Genomic DNA, 23165 nt, shown 5'->3' on the forward strand with positions numbered 1-23165 from the left:
TGACCAGCCGCCTCATACAGCCAGTTCACGCCATTCTGCTACAGTAGATTGTGCCCTGAAACTATGAGCCAAATAGACCTCCTTTCTGTTGTTTCTGTCTGATATCCCGTCACAGTCAGAACTGAGCAATGTGCCTGGGAAGGGCTGATGGTAGCCCACAAATGATATTGTCTCTTGACCTGTGTATTACTTACTTTTCTGTTACTGTCATAAAATGCCCTAAAGGCAACTTAGCAGAGAAAAGGGTTCATCTTGTGTAGTGGTAAGTTTCTCTGGTTCCTCCCGTCACCCCACCCTCCACCCCACCCTGCCCAGTCCCCACAGTTCTGCTGCCACTAATAAAATAATCACTTAGAGGGTTAATATTACTTACAAACTGTATAGCCTATGGCAGGCCTCTTGCTAGCTAGCTCTTTTATCTTAAATTAACCCCCTTCTATTAATCTATGTTTTTGCCACATGGCCACAGCGTTATCAGTCTGCTGGCATCTTGCTGCTCCTTGGGTAGCAGCTAGGCATCTCTCCCTACTCTCTTTTTTTCTCTCCATATATCTGCTTAGATTTCCCACCTCTACGCTGCCTTGCCATAGGTCAAAACAGCATTATTTATTAGCCAATGGAAGCAACACATATTCATAGCATATAGAAAGACATCCCACAGAAATCTGGGCTTAGACTTTCATGGGGACATAGTATCTCATGGCAGGGAAGGCTTGCCTACACAAGTGTGAGGCTGGCCTTAAAGTCAGGAAGCAGAAAGATCACATTTCATCTGCACACAGGAAGTAGAAAATGAAAACAGGAAGTAGGACCAGGCTATAAAGCCTCAAAACCCAGCCCTAATGACATATATCCACCAACAAGGCTCCACCTCCTAAAGGCTCCACAACCTTCCTAAACAGAGCCACAGCTGGGGACTACATGTTCAAACACATGAACCTATGGGGAAATGTGGTAGTATTGTGTTCCCCAAAATATTGTGCACTCTAATAAACTTATCTGGGGTCAGAGAACAAGACAGCCACAATATTAAACACAGAGGTTAGACAGTGGTAGCACACGCTTTTAATCCTATCACCTGGGAGGCAGAGATCCATCTGGATCTCTGTGGGTTTAAAACCACATTGGAAACAGCCAGGCATGGTGACACACACCTTTAAAGTGAGCCTTTAATCCCAGGGAGTGATGGCAGAAATCAGAAAGGTATATAAGGTGTGAGGACCAGGAACTAGAAGCATTTGGCAGGTTAATCTTTTAGGCTTTGAGCAGCACAGTTCAGCTGAGATTGATTCTGGATGAGGACTCAGAGGTTTCTAGTCTGAGGAAACAGGATCAGCTAAGGTATTGGCAAGGTGAGGTAGTTGTGGCTTGTTCTGCTTCTCTGATCTTTCAGCATTCACCCCAATAACTGGCTCCAGGTTTGTTTTTATTAATAAGAACTTTTAAGATTACTGCTACAGGGAATGATTCATATCCAAACCACAACCATCAGCAACATTTCAACTCAACTCCCAGCAATCATGAGGCTCTCATCAGCCAGTCTGTAGCTATCATGGGCCTTTGAAAGAAGGCACTGTTCCATCCACTTCACAAAAACTAAAGAAAAGCTGGGGCCATATTGAAGGTGAGATAGAATGGCCAGTGGTACCTCTGCTAAGCACTGGCCTTTGAGAGAAGAACATATGGAGAGAAGGGGCCTGGGTCACACATCTCTGATCATCTCTGATCATCTCAGCCCTAGAGAAAACTTGGGGTCCTGAGCAAGCGTCTGGGCCTCCATTATTCCACCTTTTGTCATTTGAACAATGAAGAGCTGTGGTGGTAATTGTGTAATATATAATAAACTTGTCTGAGGATCAGAGGACAGAGCAGCCACTAGATTAGACATAGAGGCCAGGCAGTGGTGGCACACACCCTTAATCCTATCACTTGGGAGGCAGAGATCCATCTGGATCTCTATGAGTTCAAGGCCACACTGGAAACAGAGCCAGGCAGTGGTGGCACACACCTTTAATTCCAGTACTGGGAAGCACACGTGCCTTTAATCCCAGGAAGTGATGGCAAGGAGGAGAAAGATAAATAAGGCGTAAGGAAACAGGAGCTCACTCCCTTGAGGGTGAGGACTTTGTAGAGGTGAGCTAGTAGCTGGCTGTTTTGTTTCTCTGATCTTCCAGCTTTCACCCCAGTATCTGGCTCTGGGTTTTTGATTTTAAGACCTTTTAAGATTCATGCTACAAAGAGCTTCAAAGAAAACTATTGTGGCTCTAAATTTTCTGTGATTCAAACACAGTTTATTCACAGCTGAGGACAAGACTCGGTGAACAAGAAACCTGCCAAACAGGGCAAAGACCCACATAAAAGCCAGGACAGTGACACATGCCTGTAACCTGAGCACTCTGATGGGAGGCTGAGGCAGGAGAATCCCCAGAAGCTCACAGGACCAGCTAGCAGCCTGGCATTTTGCAGTGGAGGGATCTATAATGAGAGGCGGGAAGTAGAGGGCAACACCTGAGATTGTTGTCAACCTCCATGTATGCATCCACACACTCACGAATGCACACAGATTTAAATACACACAGACTTAAAAAAAAAAAAAAAACCATAACACTACAATCTGCTCAATGAAAGTGAAGGAAACAACCCCAGGTGTGGACAACCTTTGCAACAGGAAGGGACAGAGAAAGCAAGCACGGGGCTACTGGAAGGAGGAGACCTACATCGAGAAATAGCCAGTGTGGAAGTGTTCATGAAGTGGAGGACAGCAGCCTGTGTACGCTTGGCTATTTGTGGGTAACTGAGCCAGGTAAGAGAGGAAACTGGATTTAGCTCACGCTTCAGTGCTCGTGTAGACAAGTGCTCCCATTGCCTGCCAGCCCCCAGTTTACATATCTGCAAGTGGAAAGGGGCCTATGGTCTACTCTTTATCAAAAATGTGCCCAAAGCGGGTTGGGGATTTAGCTCAGTGGTAGAACACTTGCCTAGCAAGTGCAAGGCCCTAGGTTCAATCCTCAGCTCAAAAAAACAAAAAACAAACAAACAAAAAATGTTCCCATAGATCACTGCTCTGGGGTATCACCTCTTAAGTGTTTGGGACCCTGAGGGCTTTAACAATAAAATGCACGTGAAGAAATCTCATCTACATTATCTCTTAACATTCAGCTGAAAGTCAGAGCAGTGGACCCCAAGACAGACAGCACACTTCACCCGTGAAGGGTGAGGGTTAGCCTTGTTTCATGGTATGTGGAGGAGTTATTAAATGCCTCCATAAAGTTTTATTACTGTTTTAATCCCATTAATAACCATCTTCACTTTAATGTCCCGAATGCTGAATCCTGCAGCAATGAGCTGCAGTAACTGCCGCCTGCATGAGATTTGTTTTCCCTCCAAGGATATAAAAGAGGAGGCACCAGAGCGCTGACTCCATCACAAGAAGAGGCAGATGTTGGCTGCTTTTTTTTTTCTTTTCTTTTTGCATGAGTCTAACCTGCTCGCTTCCACATTTCCATCTTCAGTTCCCAAATGTGGCAGCCTCAACAGAAGGGAATAAAAAGTGAACGTGTGCCTGCACATCAAGAAAGCTCTTACACACAAAACAATTTACATCTTAATAGCCCGCTTTCCCCACATTAACTTCTCCCCTGCATTTCATCTGGGAGATGGCAGGGCTCTTCAGTAAACTCGGTGCAAGCAGGAATCAGCATCTCACAGCTGGAACTCCGAAGCCAAAGGCCAGCCTCTCACCCTAGTCACAGGTCCAGAGCTGACTTCCATGTCCCCCAGTCTCCAGCCTGTTAAACATGAAGTGGCTGCCTGGGGACTTCCAATAGAACTCGGGTCCTCACTTCTGTGTCGTCGCTCTGTGAGTTCCTGGCACTCACAGAGGATATGAGATGTCCAGGAAGATGCACCTAAGCTACATGCAGACTGTATGCCATCATATCTGAGAAGCTGTGTACTTGAGTATTCACCAGGGGGGCTGAAACTGATGCTCTGCATATACCAAAGGAAAAACTAAAACAATGCCAATGAATAATAAAACAACCACAAAACACCTCAGGGCCCAGCCTTCTGGAGCCACTCAAGTCTGACTGTACTCCCTGCCCCCAGGACAGGCAGATGTGAATCTGTAGACACCCATTGTGTCTATTCAAATCTTCTACTCGATTGTAAATTAGGCTGTATGTTTCCCCATCATTGAGTTGTAGATGTTCTTTATATATTACAGATATTAGTTTCTCTTTAAATACATGGTTTGCAGACATTTATTCCTCTGCTGAAATAGAAAGATACCTTCCTTCTCCACTCTTCCATTGACAAGTGCAAGGGATTCTAAGACCCTGGGGAATGATGGGCCATGAAAGAAGGCACCAGATACAGTGAAGCAGAAAGCCAACCCCAGATCAGGAGTGCTAGCTAAACTACCATTAAATGAACACTAATGCAACATCTGTTGGGCTAATCCACCGGGAGTGTGGCTCCTCTTCTCCACAAGCTGTGATCAAGCCAGAGTCCTCTGCACAGAAGTTCAGTCTGGTAGTGAGGAAGAAGCCCATGGTTCTGCCTCCTGGGCCTCACCTCCATCAGTGCTTTTACACAGACCCCGCCCCCATGAAGCCTTCCTCCTCACCTCCTGACAGAACTGTCCTTTTTCAGAATCCTGCAGTCACTCTTTTCCACTTATCAACTACAGGGACTCTGGTGCACCGGCTACTCTTTGAGGGTTGGTTAAGGCTATCTCAATGAGAACTGGAGACAACACTGTCTCCTCTTTGAGGGTTGGTAAAGGCTATCTCAATTAGAACTGGAGACAACACTGTCTCCTCTTTGAGGGTTGGTTAAGGCTATCTCAATGAGAACTGGAGACAACACTGTCTCCTCTTTGAGGGTTGGTAAAGGCTATCTCAATGAGAACTGGAGACAACACTGTCTCCTCTTTGAGGGTTGGTTAAGGCTATCTCAATGAGAACTGGAGATGACTCTGTCTCCTCTTTGAGGGTTGGTTAAGGCTATCTTAATGAGAACTGGAGATGACTCTGTCTCCTCTTTGAGGGTTGGTTAAGGCTATCTTAATGAGAACTGGAGATGACTCTATCTCCTCTTTGAGGGTTGGTTAAGGCTATCTCAATGAGAACTGGAGATGACTCTCTCCTCTAGCCACCCAGCTGCAGCTTCCCTTCCCTCCTCCTCAAGATCTCCACATGGTCAGATGCCAAGCTTACAGGCTCACTGGCTTTTACTACTTACCTTAAATACTTATGCTAATTCCAGTGATTATGCATGACAAATTTACATATATTATCATTTGACTTTCAAAACAAACATTTGGAAGTGGCACATTTATCTTTCGAGAGATGAGTCTCGGGGGCGTCTCAGGGAGTAAAGCTGCAGACACCAGATTCAAAACTACTCTACCCACCAGGCCATGCTGTCTTCTCTGATGAGCATGTGAGCATCTTAAATGTTTCCTGAATTCATGGATACATACTGTTCGGTAGCTCCTGAGAACCCACTGAAGGCACATCTACCTGAGGTCTTCCTTTCAAAATCTATTCCAGGCCAGGTACAGTGGCACACCACTTTAATCCCAGCACTCAGGAGGCAGAGGCAAGTGGATTTCTATGAGTTCAAAGCCAGCCTGATCTACACAGTGAGACTTGTCTCAAATTAAATTAAGAAAAAAAATAAAAATAAAAATAAAAAACAGAAGGAGGAGGAAGCTTGTTAGATTTTCTTGAGAAGCTTTTGGGTGGCTGATAAGATGACTTTGCTGTGTTAAAACATTGGAGACCCGAAGAACCTGGCTGAACGTTGAGGAAGTGGGCTCTAGCAGGAAGCCCCACACATGCCATGAAACAATAAAGAAGGAAACACACATTTGTTGATTGACAGGCTGCTGTTGCTACTTCAAAATAGACAAAATGAGATGAGGCCACTGCATGAAATGTTTCAGCTCCCAAACATGGATGGGGAACATCCCAGCCAGCTGGGTGATACCTGGCAAAACTGGGTGCAAAGGTTCAAGAGAGGAACATGGCAGCTGTTATAAATCCTGATGGTGTTCCAATGCGTCATATCTTACATACAGTAGGTTCCCAATAACGGAACCAGAGGTTGGAGGGGGAGGCAATGCAGGGTTGGCACACCTGCACATGCCAAGTGGGTGAACTGCACAGATATGAACACCTCCCACCGGTATTACCTTAGGGGTAAGGTTCACCACTGTTGAAATGCCAACTCCCCTCCCCAACTGTCCCTTTCCACAACAACCCTCTTTCCATTGAACAGATTTTCACAGTGATGCCAGGGACAGACCCTGGAAGCAAGTCAACAACCAAACAAGCAGCTCAGAGAACAGCAGAGGTGACCAGTGGATGCCACAGCCCCCAGATGGTCCCTTACTGCTATCCAGTCTCTCTTGAGCTGCAGAGCACAAAATGGAGACCAAGTGGGAAGTCCTGCAGGATGAAGGGCTAAGACCACACTGAAGAGTGCCAGCAAAATGGGTGAGAGGCAGGGACACAGGGTAGGGACGGACCTTTGGGGAGTGGCGGGTACCACAGCTACTCTTGAGCAGCTGTATCTCTCACGTGCTTCACATGTTGTCTTACTGTATCTTGCTAACCCTGTCTGTGTGCACAGCCTTACATGCGCCATACCCATAGCTCCTCATCCTATTCCCATGCCTACAGGGTGTCAGAAAGACTGAGTCCAGGAAATGTCTAAGTTCTCCAGGTGTGAAGCGTCGGGGAGAAGAAGGAGAGTATAAATTCTCCTGGGGAATCTGACCAGTTTGTGGAAAAGTGATTGCTTCTATTGGGTTTTCTACGCCAGCCCCTTCCCAGTGGTTCACGCCCATCAAACAGCTTAACCCTCCAGGTAGGCAGGTGTGCTGTCATTATCCCTATGACAGAGGTGAGAAAACAGAGGCAGAGACGTGAAGTAGACATTTCAGGTTTACAGGTGATGACAGCAGGGCTGAGATGTGAATGCCAGCTGTCTTCATGCCAGCCCTTGCTGTTCCGCCAGTTTGCAGCCAGGGAGCCTGGACACAGTATCTGTGCTGTGTACATGGCCGTGGAGATGCAGCCTTTTAGCCAGATTCACTGCTCCCTTCAGATACTGCCTCTGCACAGGTCTTAGGAGAACTGTCCCAGTCTGGGTGATGAAACTTTTAACACATCTGTGTAGCTAAGGCTTCTAGAAGCTTCCAGAGACACATTTTAAAACACTAAAGGATTTTCTCAGTTTTCGCTAAACATCAAGCAAAGACAATGCCTGGCCCTGGAGACGAGTCAGAAAACAACTACAGCTTCCTACTATAGCGCCATCACCAGGTTAAACATGTGCATGGCAGTTACTCACTACAGGAATGAGTAGGGGCTGGAGATGGCTCAGTGGCTCCAGCCAGTGCACATTCTGCTTTCAGAGAACCTGAGTTCAGTTCCCAGCACCAGCACTAGGCAGCTCACATCAGCTTTAACTCCAGGTCCAGGGCAGCAAGTGCCTCTGACATCAGAAGGCACCTGCACTCATGTGCACACACTGACAGACAGACGGATGGACACCTACATAATTAAAAATAAAACAATTTTTAAAAATCGCACTAAATCAGGCCTGGTAGACAATCTGAAATCCCAGACCTAAAGAGGCTGAGGCAGGAGGATTGCTGCAGGCTAGAGGCTAGCCAAAGCCACCTGGCAAAGGTTGTTTGTGTCCTCCAAGGGCCACTAACTGTATCTCCTGGGAACAGGTCTGCCAATCTGTCTAGTGTGTGTGTTTTGAAATGGGGTTTCATGTAGTCCAGGCTAGCCTGCAGCTCACTATGCAGCTGAGGCTGGCCTGGACCTCCTAGGTGCGGGATGACAGCCATGTGCCACCCAGCTTTGAATGCTGTTCTTAAAGGAGGCTAAGAAGGCTGTCATGTGTGCGGTCTCTTTATTTTTATAGCACAAACAACTCACACAATGATTTTCTGGTCTCTTGAGTAACACTGATTTAGACAGATTAATATAAACCTGACTTAAAAAAAAAATCAGTGTTTTGATTTCTGACACTCCATGAACCATTGAAGACAAAGAATTTCTTTAAATGACACTTTGTTTTTGTTTTGTTTTCTGCTTTGGTGGCATTGTGCTGTGTTCTATAAATCTATTACCCTCAGAGCTCTGCTGGGAAAGGCAGGATGGCATTCAGATCCATTATAGAAATGTCACAGTGTAGGGATGAGCCCAAATTCAGCTCCAAAATGTTAATAACACTGATATTTTTCAAATATAAGCAAACAGTCCTACTTTGTTTTATAATAATTCTCCCCCTAAATATTTCATTTAAAATGAAAATGTTTAAGGGAAAAAAAATCCACAGCAAAACCACTGAGTTACACATCAACATTCAAATCCAGTGGCAAACTGTACACCTGAAATCCCAGCACTTCCATGTGGAGGTAAAGGGTCAGGAGTTCAAGTTTGTTCTTAGCTATAAGAGTACTGCTCAGGTCTTTGGGGTCAGATGGTTCCTCAAGTCCCAGACCTCTTTCCCCAAACACCCAGGCCCTGGCCCCATGACAAGATGCACCCTCCCACCCCACCCTACCCCTGCAGAGCATCCAGACTCCTCCACACCCTCACCTCTACTCTTGCTGTAGCAGGAATTGCAGGGTCTGGGTCACCTTCACTACCTGCAGACGGGACAGTAAGGGGACTGAAAGTCCACCGCTCTGATTTATGAGTCTTTCCTCGTGTGGCCTGAAGCTCAGATCCTCTTTCCTGTTGGTGCCTTTGCCTGCTATTTCATCTGAAGCTGCCTCACTCTGGAGAGAGCCTACACTAGACAGACAAAGCTGTGTCCACAGACAGGTAAGGTACTGCCACGGTGAGGAACTGGCATGGCTAAGTACCCAAGCCCCACAGCTTTTGTTGACATTTCTTATTAGAGGGTGATGCATATTTTCCTTAGGATGGGAAAAAATACTAGAAACACTTGAGCACAGAAGCCACATAGAAGCAGAGTTCTGACATCTGGGAGTGAAATATCACAACTGCAACTGATAATCTGAGTCCATGGCTAAGACTTACCTTTGAGACCAAGCCTAATAACCATCCATGAGGGGCTGGCCCAACAACCCCCGCTGGTTAGAGCACTGGCTGCTCTTACGGGGCCCAGGTTCAATTCCCAGCTTACCTTGCTCATAGAGCAGCTGCATGTTTGAGTCTTTGTAAGCAACCAGATTGTTGAGTAACGCGATCACACTCTGCATGGTATTACCCAGAAAGTTTTCCTGATGCTCCTGCAAAAGACAATACAGAAATACCATTACATCATCCTTGAGACAACCACCTCTCTCTGTCATTCTCCAAATAAGGCTGAAGGATTTCCTGTCTGGACTGTCATGGAGCAGGTCCAGAGGTTAGGCCCTTCCCGCCAGATCCTAGGAGGCACTGGGGCCTGCATTCCCAGCCCAAGAGCTGAGAGAGAGAACACCAAGCCTCTGTGCTTCAGGTAGGTGGTGTTGGAGGCACTAGACATCAAGTGTGGGCACTATATGACAGCAATTCTGTTACCTGCCACTCAAGCTATGTCATATGTACAGTCATGTTGGATGTGATGGTCCTACCCCTGCTGCAACCTGCTAAGTGTGAGTTCTTGGGGGACTTGACTTCCTCGGCATGCAACATCACAGAGCAGGATAACCCAGGTCCCAGGAGTATGTGGATGTAAGGCTTTATATATATTTATATATAGATGGAGAGAAAGGGGGGCGGTTTCTCTGTGTAGCCCTGGCTGTCCTGAAACTCTTCTCTGTAGACCAGGCTGGCCTTGAACTCAGAGATCCAACTGCCTCTGCCTCCCGAGTGCTGGGATTCAAGGCATGTGCCGCTACCACCCAGTTTCATGAAAGGCTGCTTCTAAGGGCCAGAGCATCACAAAATAACAGCTTTCCTTGTGCCACTTTGTCTTTCCTTTCTTAAAAACTAAAGCCATCAACAATAAGTAGTTATTACATCTCACAGAATCCAACAATGTTTAAGTCCGGGACTGGTGTGAAGTGGGGTGATAGACACCCTAGGGGTGGATTCATACACACACACACACACACACACACACACACACACACACACACACATACACACACACTCATTGAACACAAATGCTTCTAGAATTCTTGTTCCTTTACAACAGTCCCAGCTCCAGGCACATGCTAGAAGCAGGAGGCGTGACAGCTGAGCAGGCACCAGGTAGACCTGCCCCCGCCCCACTCTCACCCCCATGTCCCTTCCCACTCTCTCTCATATACACAGTTAGCTCTATTTTCAAGCAAGAATCCTATTTGGGAGTTAATGAAAGTCTATTTTGTGCCAGATGGGTGCTCAGGGAACTAGATGGAGACTGGAGAACAGGACCCCTCATCCTCACAGACACGGACCTGAGGCAGCAGCATGGTCAGTAAATCAGAAAGAAAGGGGAAACTGAGGCAAGTGCTGGGAGGGCAGGGCTGTGCTTGCTTTAAATAGAGGGCCTCTGAGAAGGTAAAACTGGATGTAAGTGCATTCCTTTCTAAAAGCCGAAGCATCTTTGAATTCCCAGGGCTAAACAAACTTCCTGCCTGGACCAAAATCTGAACCTCCAGTCTCCTTCAAGCAAGCCACACCAGCCGCATCTCCGCCCCATGTCAGCACCTTACCCGAGCACACCAATGCTATCAGAACAGATAATAACTAAGCGAAGGCCTTGTTAAAACTTTACCAGGTACCAGTAATGTCTTTTCCAGCTCCAGGATCCCACCTGTGTTGCTTTAGAATGATTTTAGTTTTTGCAACAAATATCCAGGGCACCTGAAGTGTCCTTGGCTGGTACAGGAAATCAAGACAGGCGGGGAACCCACCCAAATCCCGCCACGCAGAGGAGGGAGAAGGCCATGAGCATGAAGTGCAGAAAGTGGCGACTCACTGACAGCAAAGCCAGTAAAGAGTGCTCACTGGGTTCCTGGGGACTGTCGCATCTGTATTAGGAAGTGATGGCGACCAGTGAGCAGCATCAGCCTCAGACCTCCCAGGGTCGCCTACTCTATCTATGTTGTGCTGCTCTTTGGTGTCTGTCCCAGGAGGACTGGAGGGCAGCTACAGGCTTGGCGAGATTCTGCCAACAGAACTTTATACTCAGTTTCTCTCAAACTCCCCCACTTGGGCATCTACACCTTGACCCAACTTTGTGACTTTGAGTTTTCCTAGAAAATCATCAACAAGCCCAAGTTTTGAAACCCACTGCTTTTAAGTCACAGAACACTCTCTTCAGCCTTCTGGAGTCTTCTCTCAACCCTGCTTACCTTGTCCCTTTACACTGCCCACACTCAGGTTTGCCAGACTCAGAAAACCTTTGAGACACAAGCCTTGTCTGGAAGCCACCTTCCCATTGACTCGTTTCCATGTTCTGTCTTGAGTTCTGAGTCATGTGACCACGCTGTCTCCCAGGTCCGCAGTACACTGGCATTGCCCTGCTCACTCCTGACTGGGCGTGACTGTGACCGACCCCTGGCTAATTAACTGCACTTGGTCAAAGTTTTAAGGGTCGGTGAGACGCCATCAGTCCTCTCACCATCTGTGACTTCCAACTGCCTGGGATCAGAGAAATGAACCTGAGCAGAGAGGCCAGGAGCTTCGGGAGAGGCATGTGGCTTCCTGAGCTTACAGAGTAAGTGTGTGCCTGTGACCGGGAACCTTCCTCTGGGCTGATCCATCCCACTGCACAGAGCCTCCTGACTCCATGTAGGTTGGGTGGCACCATCTCTGTCTCGGACACAAAACAAGGTGTGGGCTTTCCAAGGACCAATGCCTAGCACTGATTTCAGAAGCACAGAGAGTGCTCCTGGGGTGGTGTCCCCTGACACCAGCTTAAGATGAATGTGGAGGTGGCTACATGCCACCAACTTCATCCAATTATGCTCACAATCCGATGGTGGAAGAAAAGGGTGATTAATAAGAGCCAAGATGACACAACATGCTGTTCTTGATACAGTAACTAATGACACACAGCAGAGCTGTTCTTGTGGAAGAAAATGGGGCCAATCGATCTTTGATTTGGGTCCTTTCTGGAAGACGACACAGCCACTTCTTGTTCACAGGCCAGTCCCGATGGAGATAAATCTAGTGATAATGTAAGTGCTCATGATGGAATGTACTCTTTCAATCTTGTTTTTATTCTTTTTAAAGCTGCTGTCTCATTATTAGACCAGGAATCGGTTTGGGCCTGGAAGAAGCCACCGCAGCACTCAGCCTCTGCCGTCTACGCTGGGATTCCAGGAAGGAGGGAGCCGCCACACGGAGTTGAAATAACACCATCTCTCTTCAATCCTGAGCCTCCAGAGACCAGCAATAGAGGCTGTCCTGAGCTGTGGGCCAGTGCTGCTCCTTGCCAAAGACCTCTGTCAATATGGCGGCCCCTCAGAGGGAAGGCCTCTGTCAGCCACATTACTCCATCTACAGAGGTCTGTGACTTGGGGAAAACACCCTGGTAGCACATGTTCTCACCAACACTTCGGAGTTTGGGGGAGGTACTGTGCATCAAATATGAGAGTCCCAACTCCATGGGCACTCAGGAGACAGTTCCCTTTCTGTTCTTAACATTGCTCAAAGCACTGTTTTCACCTTCTTTATCCCCAAGCCATCATAGACCCTGAACCTCATATACCATAAAGTGAGGACTCCATAAAAATGATGTTCTAGAATTATCTTTGCTTGCTTTTCTAGCTATAGGTAACGGGCTTCTACATGGTGCAGGTGGGGAGAGTCTGCAGATTGTTCCTCTGTGACTGTGTGCTCACAGTGAGGAGATGTGAGAGCAGCTGAGGACCAGGCCATGGGGAAGCGCAGTGTGAGTTAAGCCCACACCCACTACCATGTATCGAGTTGAGTTACGTCAGCTCTTAGACCTACTGAGGTTTTTATCTCTTGAAGTCAGTGGGTTATTTTGGGAAGGAAACGTGGCAGTACATGGGCACGTCTGCAGTGTGGGCACATCTGCAGAGGTGCTGCCAGGAGACAAGGCCCCAGGAGCTTGTGCAGACTAGGTAGATCTGAGGAGGGGGTGGTTCTGGTCAGAGGCCAAGTCACCAAGGGTTGCTCCTCTGGGTTAGCCCTTGCCCTCCCCCAGATATATGCCTAAGTTCTGGGGTAAGCAGAGAGTAACAGGAAGCAGGGTAAATAATCTCTCTCCCTCCCCCACCCCAGTTCCTATGGCTCCTTAGAAAAGGAGGGAGCCCACAGCACTGTGCTCTCCTGATACCATGGCAAGCAGGGGAGGAAGAGACAGGCAAGCAAGTGCAAGGGCCTTGCAGTCAGACCTTGGGGCATGGTGGGGAGTCTAGACGCCACAATCAGCCGAGTTCACCTCACAGGTGGCCTTAGGGTGGACACAGCAACAAAGGAGAGCACCTCATCTGGGCATCTCATGTCACCCTTACGGAGATAGATGAGGGCAGAGGTGAGCACAGGGTAGAAGTGACCAGACCGAGCCTACCAGTGGCAAAACTGGAGCTCAACCTAGGCTGGCGGTGGCCATGGCCTGTGCGGGTGACACTGAGCCAGGTAGAGAAATGGGGAGTCAGGCCAGTCAGCACTCGGGTGGGCCATGTGCCCACACCTGCAGACCAGTCAGGTGACCTGAAAGGAGCTGAGAGGAGTACAGAAGTGGAGACTCACACCTGTAATCCAAGCTCTCGGAAGGCAGAAGGATCGCCCAGAGTTCAAGGTCAGCCTGGGCTACAGAATGAAACCCTGTCTCAAACGAACAAACAAACCTAAAGCAGTCTGGAGCTGAGGTACAGGAGGGAAGGGACAGGAGTGCAGGCTGGCGCCACACTGGGGCCACACTGGGGCCACACTGGGGCCACACGCCCTCCTTCCCTTTGTGCTAAAATGCACCCAGCCTCCACTGCTACCACTGGGATCATCTGGTTTCCAAGGAACCCTTAGCATCGATCCCTAAACTCTAAGGACACTTGTAGTTCTTAGGGGCTACAGTACAGAAAGAATAAACACGTCACCCAAGATAACACATGCGGACTAGAGCTGCTGCTGAGAGTCAGGTTTCCAGACACTGGTGTTAGCATGGGCTAATGGATACATCAGGAAGTCAGGCTCAGGAGAGAAGGCAGTCAACTGCCCACAGAAGGCAAGGCCAGTGCAGCTGAGGGAAAACACCCACCTCCTCTCTCCACGGCCCATCAGTAAGTATGCTCGGCATCATCGTGTGCCCGCCGCCAGAGTGGGGACATTTAATAAACAGAGCACTGAGGATGCTAACAGAACACAGCACTTACCAGTCAGGATAATTAGAACCGAAGCAGCAAAACTCCCTGTTCGGCATCACAGATAAACTCCATTAAAACACGAAGCCTCTGCTAAGGAAAGGGGTGGACACTCAACCCGAAGCAGCAAGTCTCCTCCGCTAACAGATTCAGGGCTCGGTGGAAGGCTCTCAAGCACCAAGGGCACAGCAAGGAGACACTAGAACAGACCACCAGCCTTGCTCCAGGGGCTTCACTGAAGGCCTGCATTACACCTCATCATGGTATCTGAGGCACTGAAGGACTCAGGTGTCTCCATGAAGAAGTCTGGCAAGTTCATGTCCACAATTAGAAAAATAGAAGCAAGTTAAGGGTCTACTTGGGAAACAGAGAGAGAGGAGAATCTATATGTTCAGTCTTTACGAAGGAGGGTGTCACCCGACACAGCACGGCAGACCCAGAAGACACTGCGTTAAGTGCAGTGCCATGCATGGGACGATCATCTCCTGTCAACCTGACGAGGACATGCCCTGGCAGGGTGTTTCCGGAGAGCACTAATGAGGAGGGAAGACCCAGCTAAGAACTACATTCCTCTCCACTTCCTGACCACAAGAGCAACATGACCAGCCACCTCATACTCCTGTCCCCACGCCTTCCCACCCTGATGGACTGTACCCTCAAAACTGTGAGCAAAGCAAACCCTTGCCTCCCAGAAGCTGCTTCTGTCAGGCACCTACCTGGTCACGGCAGCAAGGACAGAAACTAACACACAATGAGGGCCAGAAAACGGAAAAGAACAAATGGAAACCTGCACAAGATGTAGGCACACTGGAGAGAACCAAGCCCAGAAACACAGCTCGCCTCAGACAGACACAGTGCGTTCTGCTCCATGCATCTCTAAACCACATCAGGTACCAGTGTACCACCCACCCACGTCTAGGGCGAGTCCAAAGTGAGGTTCCAGGATGCCATAGCACCCACTCACTTCCCTTTACAACATTCTCGCTTCTGGTCCAAGGAGATCTGGAGATGGCGTTCACAGCAATGACCGATGCACTCAGATACACTCAGCCCAATGTCCTGCTCTCCATCCTTACAACATCACCTCCCCTCCTGCCACAGGACTCCAAAACAACAAAGGCTTAGCCTCCATTCCTGCAGCTTCTATCATGAAGGTCCAAGCCAGGGTGAAGCATTAGTGTCTACAGCCCACAGTCCTGTAGACCTGTTTGTGTCCAGAGCCCTGGTGGAGCTTAAACCCTGAGAACATGGAAGACTGGAGTGTCAGAGGGTGGGGAAGAACTTTCTTCTGAGGAATTTGGAAGTCTTCTGTGACTCACTGAGTTACACACCAACCCCCCCCCCCCCCCGCAAGCCCAGTGAGACTCAAAGGTCAGCCTGTTTAAAAGTCATAGACAGAGGCAAAGGACTCCTAGGAGGAGAGGGCAGGACCTGGGGCTCCTTGCGAGGTTGTCTGGGGTGTGATGGCAGGAGCCTGAGAACCTGCCACGGTACCTGCTGCGCCAGTGATGGAGCAGCTGAACAGCTCCTCTGCTAATGAGGCCAGAGCTTGGGGGTGCTGGGTGGTTCAGACACAGGCTGGGCAAGGTTTAAGGAACACCTAAGCCCGGGCTTTTTCCCTCATCTGGAACCAAGGTGTACGGTGCCAGCACCCTAAGAGTGTGGGTGTGAGACAGAGCGGGCATCATCCACACTTCTGATTACAGAGACAAGGAAGTGAGCACTGTCGTTAAATCTGACTGACAGACACCACAGAAGCCCTCGAGTACCAACAAGTACCAATTACCATGAGTGAATTGCTCTACCTGGCAGAGCAGGAAGGTCGGAGTCAATGGTTACTGCTGCCAAGCCACGGCTGGGCTCGTCTTTAGAATTCCAGTCCTGGTTCCACATTGGTGGCAGTGCTGAGCCGGCCTTTCCGGCAGGTTAATTGTGTCACTTGGCTCCTAGCCTGGCACATTCATGTCATTTGGAGTTCTAGCAGCAAGCTCCCATGGTTCTGGCTCCTGATGGGGTGTGCCGCAAGGCAGCATGATGGACCATGGCCAAGACTGCTCAGGCCAAGAACTCTGGCAACAGAGCCTAAGGGAAGGGAAGCTGCCAGGGCCAGTGTCACTGGGGAAGGCTGGTGCCTTGTCTATGTATCTTCCTGAAGTGTTGACAGACCTACCTGGCCTGACTGTGCTGAGCTAAAGACCAGAAGAATGCAAGCGTGCACACGGTTCCTCCGCCTTCTCCTTTCACCCCTTAACCACCTGAAATAAGAGTGATGGGGGCTGGGAAATGGCTCAGGGGTAAAGTGACTGCACAAACAGAGGGGACGAATTCAATGCCCCAAACCCACACAGAAAAACAGGCTGTGGTGGCCCCCACTTGTAAACCCAGTGATGGGGAGGCAGAAGTAGGAGCTTCCCTGGGGCTCCCTGGCCATCCAGTCTCACCTACTTGGTGAGCCCCAAGACAGTGAGAGAACATGTCTGAAAAAATAAGGTGCATGGTACCCAAGGAGCAATGCTTGATATGGACTTGCAGCCTTTACAAGCACACACATGTACCCTGATCCATACAAACATGCACATGTGTGCATATACACTCACAGTTATAATAAAATCATGATAAAGTCTTCACAAACTAATGTCAAAGGGAATTACTAAGTTCTTAAATTAATTTCTTAGGTCAAGCCAGGTTGGGAGCTGGGGGCTTTGAGACATCAGTAGGAACCGCCCAGGGACCACATACTGGGCATCCACAATCCATCTGTGCCCATCTTGTCCCAGCCCCGCTTCTGCATCAAAGCACTGGTCCATCCTTGAAGAGCTCTTTGGACTCGGGAGTTGGGAACACAGGAAAGGACAGCTTTGGTGGTTTTGCATTTTCAACCACTATGTCCGAAAACCCGGGGCTGGGCTTTAACATAGCAAGATCCCGATTAAAATTCTTCCATCCAGGTCACAGAGAAGACCAGAAAACAAAACGAAAGTCTAGAAGAATGTGAGAAAGCGGGAGCAGGAAGTAGAAAGGCCATGGAGGGGCCAGATCACTAACGTGTCTGATCACTGGGCAACCGTCATGGCAGGAGACCGATGGGGAAATGTCTCTTGTCCCTAAGTCTCAGCCATGCTTAGCACCTGCCTAACGTAGCCTCTGCAACTCCAAAGAGCAAGGGAGCAGAAAGAGTCCTGACCCCTCACCTGCAGACACTGCTCGACTAGAACATCTCTCATGTTCCTTCAGCTGAAGTATTTGTAATGTTTGGGTAACTCTGTTATTGCAGGATGGAGGTGTAACTCCCCCGCTGGGCTGGGGGATGCCAGAGCTAAGTAGGCATGAACATGGCCTGCATGCTGGCACCAGGCCAGATGCCCAGCACCCCTCAGAAGGCAGAGACTAACAACAGGTCCAGACACCACTGGTGGATAAGACTGCTATGGAATCAGTAACTTCCATTAAAAACAGTCACTCGGGCAGCCTGGTGGCACATGTTTGTAACTCCAGCCCTGGAGAGATGGAGACAGGAGGACTGCTCTAAGTTTGGGGCCAGCCTCTGTTCTGTGAAGTTAACCTATTTAAAAAAAAATAAAATTAAATTTAAGAAATCTTCGTAAAGAAAAGCATCTTTAAGAAAATATCTTGATGACTTCTCTTGATTGGTGGACCACATGTAACCACATGTACCACATGTAACCACATGTAACCACATGTAACCACATGTACCACATGTAACCACATGTAACCACATAACTACTTTCTTACTACTCCACACTGCCATGAGGGGTGCCACAGTGTCACTGAACCTTCTCATGCTAGGTGTGGGTGTGGACTCCCCACGGAGGACTGATTCTTGCGGGAGACAGAAGGTGCCTATGAACACTCCATGAGATCGTGTCTGTGAGGTGAGCAGAGAGGGGGCACTAGTCTCTGGGAGATAGCCCTATCTTTAAAGGCACGCCTACCCCACACTGTCATCAGGCTCCTGCTTTGGTCGCTAGACTGTCTTTTTAAAGAGTATTTGACTCTGTCCGCTCAGGCACAAGCAGCAAGATAATAAACAGGCAGATTCAACACAGTCTTTGAGAAATTAGATTCACACTCCTCCCCTGTCCCTGCTCTTCCCTTCCCTCCTTTTCTTTTCATTTTTCAGACAGAGCTGAAGTGTCATAGGGGATCTTCAACTCTGTCTTCCAAGTGCTGGGAGACATGCCATAGTTTCAGGGCTGACCCATTTCATTTTGCCCTGAGCTCCCACGATGCAGGCTCTGCTATCCCAGGGCCGAGAAGGCCACCGGAAAGGAAGACACAGCAAGAGCTCAGTCAGCATGACTGGGTCCACTAGGCAGGTGGGGAGGTCACCCTCAAGGAGCTAGAAATGAACGCTTCAAACTCTGAAGACAAAGAGCCATTCACCTGCAATGGCTTGGAACACCCAGCTACCTCAGTGTGCCAGCAGCTGCATCCAGGTGTGCAGCTGGGAGTGCAAGCCGGAGTGCAGGAGCGAGGAGAGATCAAGTCCAGGTCTTCCCAAATTATCCCCAAGGGAAGCCACTGCACAAAGTAAATACCATCAGACTATAACCACTGATGAGTGTTGCAACAATGGTCAAACAATTTCTCTGCCTTAATGATTTACTTGTGGGCCATGGCAAGGGTCATCCACATACAAGTTTTAATTAATGTATACTTGTGTACCACCTCACCCTTCTGTGGATGCACATGGGCCAACCCGAGAGCAATGTGAAGTTGTGATATTACAAGACGAAGTCCTCAGAAGCTAGCTGAGTGCCCGACAACTGTCATCATGACCACAGCCTGGGCAGACTTGAACAGTCGATGCCAGCATGCCTTTCCCAGGAACCCCAATCTTGACATCCAAGCAGTCCAACAGGAATACAGGCGTATCTGAGCTCCCTCCCATGCAGCCCACCAGAGGGAGCAGAAGCTTCACATACACACCCATGTGTACACAAATGCACACTTGTACACATGCACACAAGCATAGTTATCACACACACACACACACACACACACACACACACACACACACACGCACACACGCACATCCTGCCTCTGAGTTTCTTCTACTTCACAGCAAAAGACTTCTTTACAAGCTCCAGCCCCATTCTGTCACTTTCCAGGCCTTAGAACCAGGATCAGGGGATGCACCATGGTCTTCAGACCTGGAGAGTTCCTGCCTGCTGCCCACCCACTCCAGTCTGACCCACCAGCGGCCCTCATCTAAGAATCCTAATGTCTGCTTCCTCACACGAACATGGTGGGGCTAGAGGGAGAGAGAGCAGTGTTGCCGAGCCACTGTGCTTCATCACAGGGTTTTGTGACACAGAAAAGAGAAGCTAAGAATGGGCAGAGTCTAAGTCCCAGGTAGAACCGTGCTTCAGTACCTAACAATGCATACTTGGAACACACCCATCATCCACATACAGATAAACAAACCATTTGCAGAGGGAAATGTGGACACTTCTTGGTGTTTATCATTTTTTTTAAGATTTATTTTTAATACCTGTGTCTGTGTGTGGGTATGTACATAGGCACAGTGCTTGAAGTCCAGAAAAGGGCCTCAGATACCCTGGAACTGGGTTTACAGGTGATCTGAGGCTGCCCAGCATAGGTGCTCGGAAGTGGACTCAAGTCCTTTCCAAAAGCAGGTCATTCTCTAACTGCTCAGATCTTTCCATCCTGTTCATCACCCTGAGTCCCCTGCACCACCACTGTTGCCTACTTTACAGAAAACTGAGTGTGCTATCATGGACAAAAACAAGTCTCTCCTTGTGCAGAGATCACCACGCCTTCTACAGTCTGTATAACACGCAGTGCATGCCAGGCCCTCAAGACTCCACACGAGAGCCCCAAACCTGCACCCAGATGCAGAAACACTTTGGTCTTACTGTCCACAGATCACAGTCTAGCAAGGATCCTGGCTACAGATCCAAGTTGACACTGCCTGCCATCGTCTACAGCTCAGGCTGCTCTGCAGCTGGGATCATCCCCAACCTCTACTGAAAAGCCGGCCACCGTGACTGACCTAGCTAGGAATTGTCAGGAGAAGCAACACTCTGCCCAGCTCCTGTCCGCCTTGCCCTGGGCATGGGCCCCAGCAAAGGTGCTGGGGGGGGGGGGGCTTCCCACCCCTGCAGGGTAATGGATTACACAGTGCTGCAGATTTGGCTAGGTGAGGCCAGTGTGAGCTGGAAGCCGTCAGGAGGGAGCGGGCGGTAGTGCAGGACAGAGAGAGACAGCAGACCCAGAAATGAAAGAGGCGTGGGCAACAGCGCTGGCCGTGGCTCTGCCATCGGAAGCACACTGACCTTTGCCAGAGAAACCCAACCTTACGGAGCCGCACCAAGGCTGGATACTCAGACCCCTACACTGGTGTGGATTTTGGAATCCATACCAAACTTTGGGTAAAAATAATGCCTGGAGCTTGGGAGATGGCTCAGTGGGTGAGAACACTTGCTGTGAAAGCAAAGGACCCTGGATTCACCCTACTTCAGAGCTGGGGATGCAGGCGCACCTGCAACAGAGGAGGGGCTGGGGATTCAAACCCTAGGCCCTACTTCAGAGCTGGGGATGGCAGGCGCGCCTATAATATAAGAGGGGCTGGGTGGAGACATGTGGATCTTGGAAGCCAGCTGCCACGAAGCCAGCCTCAGGTTCGGTGAGAGACTCTCTCAAGAAACAAAGTAGAAAGCAATAGAACTTACCCAGTGTTAACTTCTGGCGTTTGCATGCACACAGGTGCATAACACACACACACACACACACACACACACACACACACACACACACACACACACACCAATATCTAGGGTTCCAATTACTTTAGGAGTCAATGGAGTTCAGGACCAATGAGAAACATACTACCACCACATCAGAAAGCAATTACAGTATTCCTTCTGCCTTACAATGTCCTACTGGTCTCTGGGCATTGGCATAAGAAGGAACTCATACACACCAGGCCCTTCCCTCTGGTTGAGGTTAGCGACCTCACCCTAGTTACAGAAAGCCACAAAGGGGCCAGACTTCTATGGACTTTTCCTTAAAGGTCCCAGTTCTTAACTATCTGCTCTATCAAGTACTATGAAACGGGCAGGACCGCTATGGTGGCTGATGGCTGCATGTGGTCTTATGGCCAAGTCTAACAGCTGTGGTGTGCTTGCAACGGGACTCCAGGTGGATCTGCAGAGCCCTAGGAGCCTCTGCACCTTGGACTCACTCTACAGTAAGACTTGCCTCTGTTCTGAACTCGAGAGCTGTACTTCCCTCCTCTGAGAGCTCCTAGATGAAGACACGCCAAGGCTTTCAGGAGATGAGGTGAGAATGAGTGGGTGGGAAACTCGATGCGAGGCGCAGCCATCAAAGAGCAGAAATGAAAGGGACAGACCAGCATTAGTGACTTCTGTTCTGATGGCACCCCAGCTTCCCGTGTGCCCAGAAACAGCTCGGGGATGCACTGTGACAGGACACCTAAATGAGGTCTCGGGAAAGATAATGGAGCTTTAATGATGGAAATGGTAAGAAAATTAAACCCCATCATGCTCCATTAAGCGCACTCTCAGCTCCCGTTTCCACTAAATTATTTTATTATGATTTCGCTTCTGCCTCTTGAAATAACCTTTCATGGTGATCTGATTTGCAAGCACAAATAAGGCCCATTTATATTCCAATATGAGTCCCTGTGAGATTAATAAGAAGAGATGGATGCCCAGGATCTCACTGCTCTGCAGTTGGGAAGGTGGTATCTTGTTTTACATTTGTATCTGTAAGAAAAGCATTGTACCACAGTTACAAGCTCAGCTTGTAGTAACATCAAACCTGCCGGAGGGATCACCTTCAACCAGGCAGCACCTTCCACCCCGCAGGGGTCCTGGTGTCCCGTGTTAACCCACAACCTCACCTCCTCAGCCCTTAGCCTTAGTTAGTCCTGTTGTTCTCTGGTGGGCGTCAGTCACATGTTCAGTGCTCACACCCAGTAGTATGCTGCAGCATCCCCATCTAGGTATGCATCCCCAGGGACAGCAAGGTGGCCTGCCAGCAGCCACGCCCTGTGTCAGGGGCAGGCAGACAGACAGACAGAGGCAGCTGTGGAGGGACAGGAGTGTGCTTCACTCTTTGCTCCAAGCGAACACAAGCATCTCCAAGCACCAGCCAAGTAGGCAGGTGGTCTAAAGCTTCATCACCCAGCACAGTGCTCCCAGAAGAGCTTCTCAGTGAAAGAACTCTGAAGTCTAACAGGACCCACAATTCCCTAGGTAAAGGGCTCTCCAGACAAACTTTGGTGGAAGCTTTTAAAAGACCAGAGGACTTATGAAGAAAATCCCTCCCTGGAAAAGAGTGTCTGTGGAAGGAGAAGATGAGACTGTGTGGACACAAATCCACGGTTCCTCTCCAGTGCCACAAATCAGGTAGAGAATGAGACAAGAAGAATCAGCCAGATGAAGCTCAGCTATTGACAGAAACAACAGCAGAGAAATAAGAATTACTAATATGCATTACAAAACCAACAGCATTCAGAACCCGAGTCCCTTTATTCACCTCCGTTAACCTAAAGTGAATGAAGAAAACCCAGTAACATGAGGCATGAATAAGAGACTCATGAAGACACAGCTTCTAGATTCTGAATCCTATGAGGAGGAAGAATGTCCAGGAGCACACGGTCAGTAACTAAAACAGCATGTGCAGCCCAAACCTGCACATCTCTGGGGAATGCCTCCCTAAGACTGGCCTGTAGGCAAGTCTGCGGGTACTCCCCTATTAGTGATTGATGTGGGAGGGACCTGTCCACTGTGGATGGGGCTGCTGCTCCAGGCTGTGTGAGAAGCCAGTCAGCAGTGTTCCTCCATGGCTTCTG

The 23165-nt window shown here is 49.0% G+C and overlaps 1 protein-coding gene across 1 annotated transcript in view; it reads right to left on the bottom strand.

Moving 5' to 3' along the window:
- The window catches only part of Ulk4 (unc-51 like kinase 4), a 317659-nt gene that overhangs the window by 138951 nt on the left and 155543 nt on the right, over positions 1-23165 (bottom strand). The window contains exon 32 of the mRNA XM_036191627.1: positions 9181-9286. Within this exon, the coding sequence (XP_036047520.1) occupies positions 9181-9286 (106 nt within the window). The remainder of the gene's footprint in view (positions 1-9180; positions 9287-23165) is intronic.

The sequence above is a fragment of the Onychomys torridus genome, chromosome 7 (assembly GCF_903995425.1).
Source record: "Onychomys torridus chromosome 7, mOncTor1.1, whole genome shotgun sequence".
Lineage (NCBI taxonomy): Eukaryota > Metazoa > Chordata > Mammalia > Rodentia > Cricetidae > Onychomys > Onychomys torridus.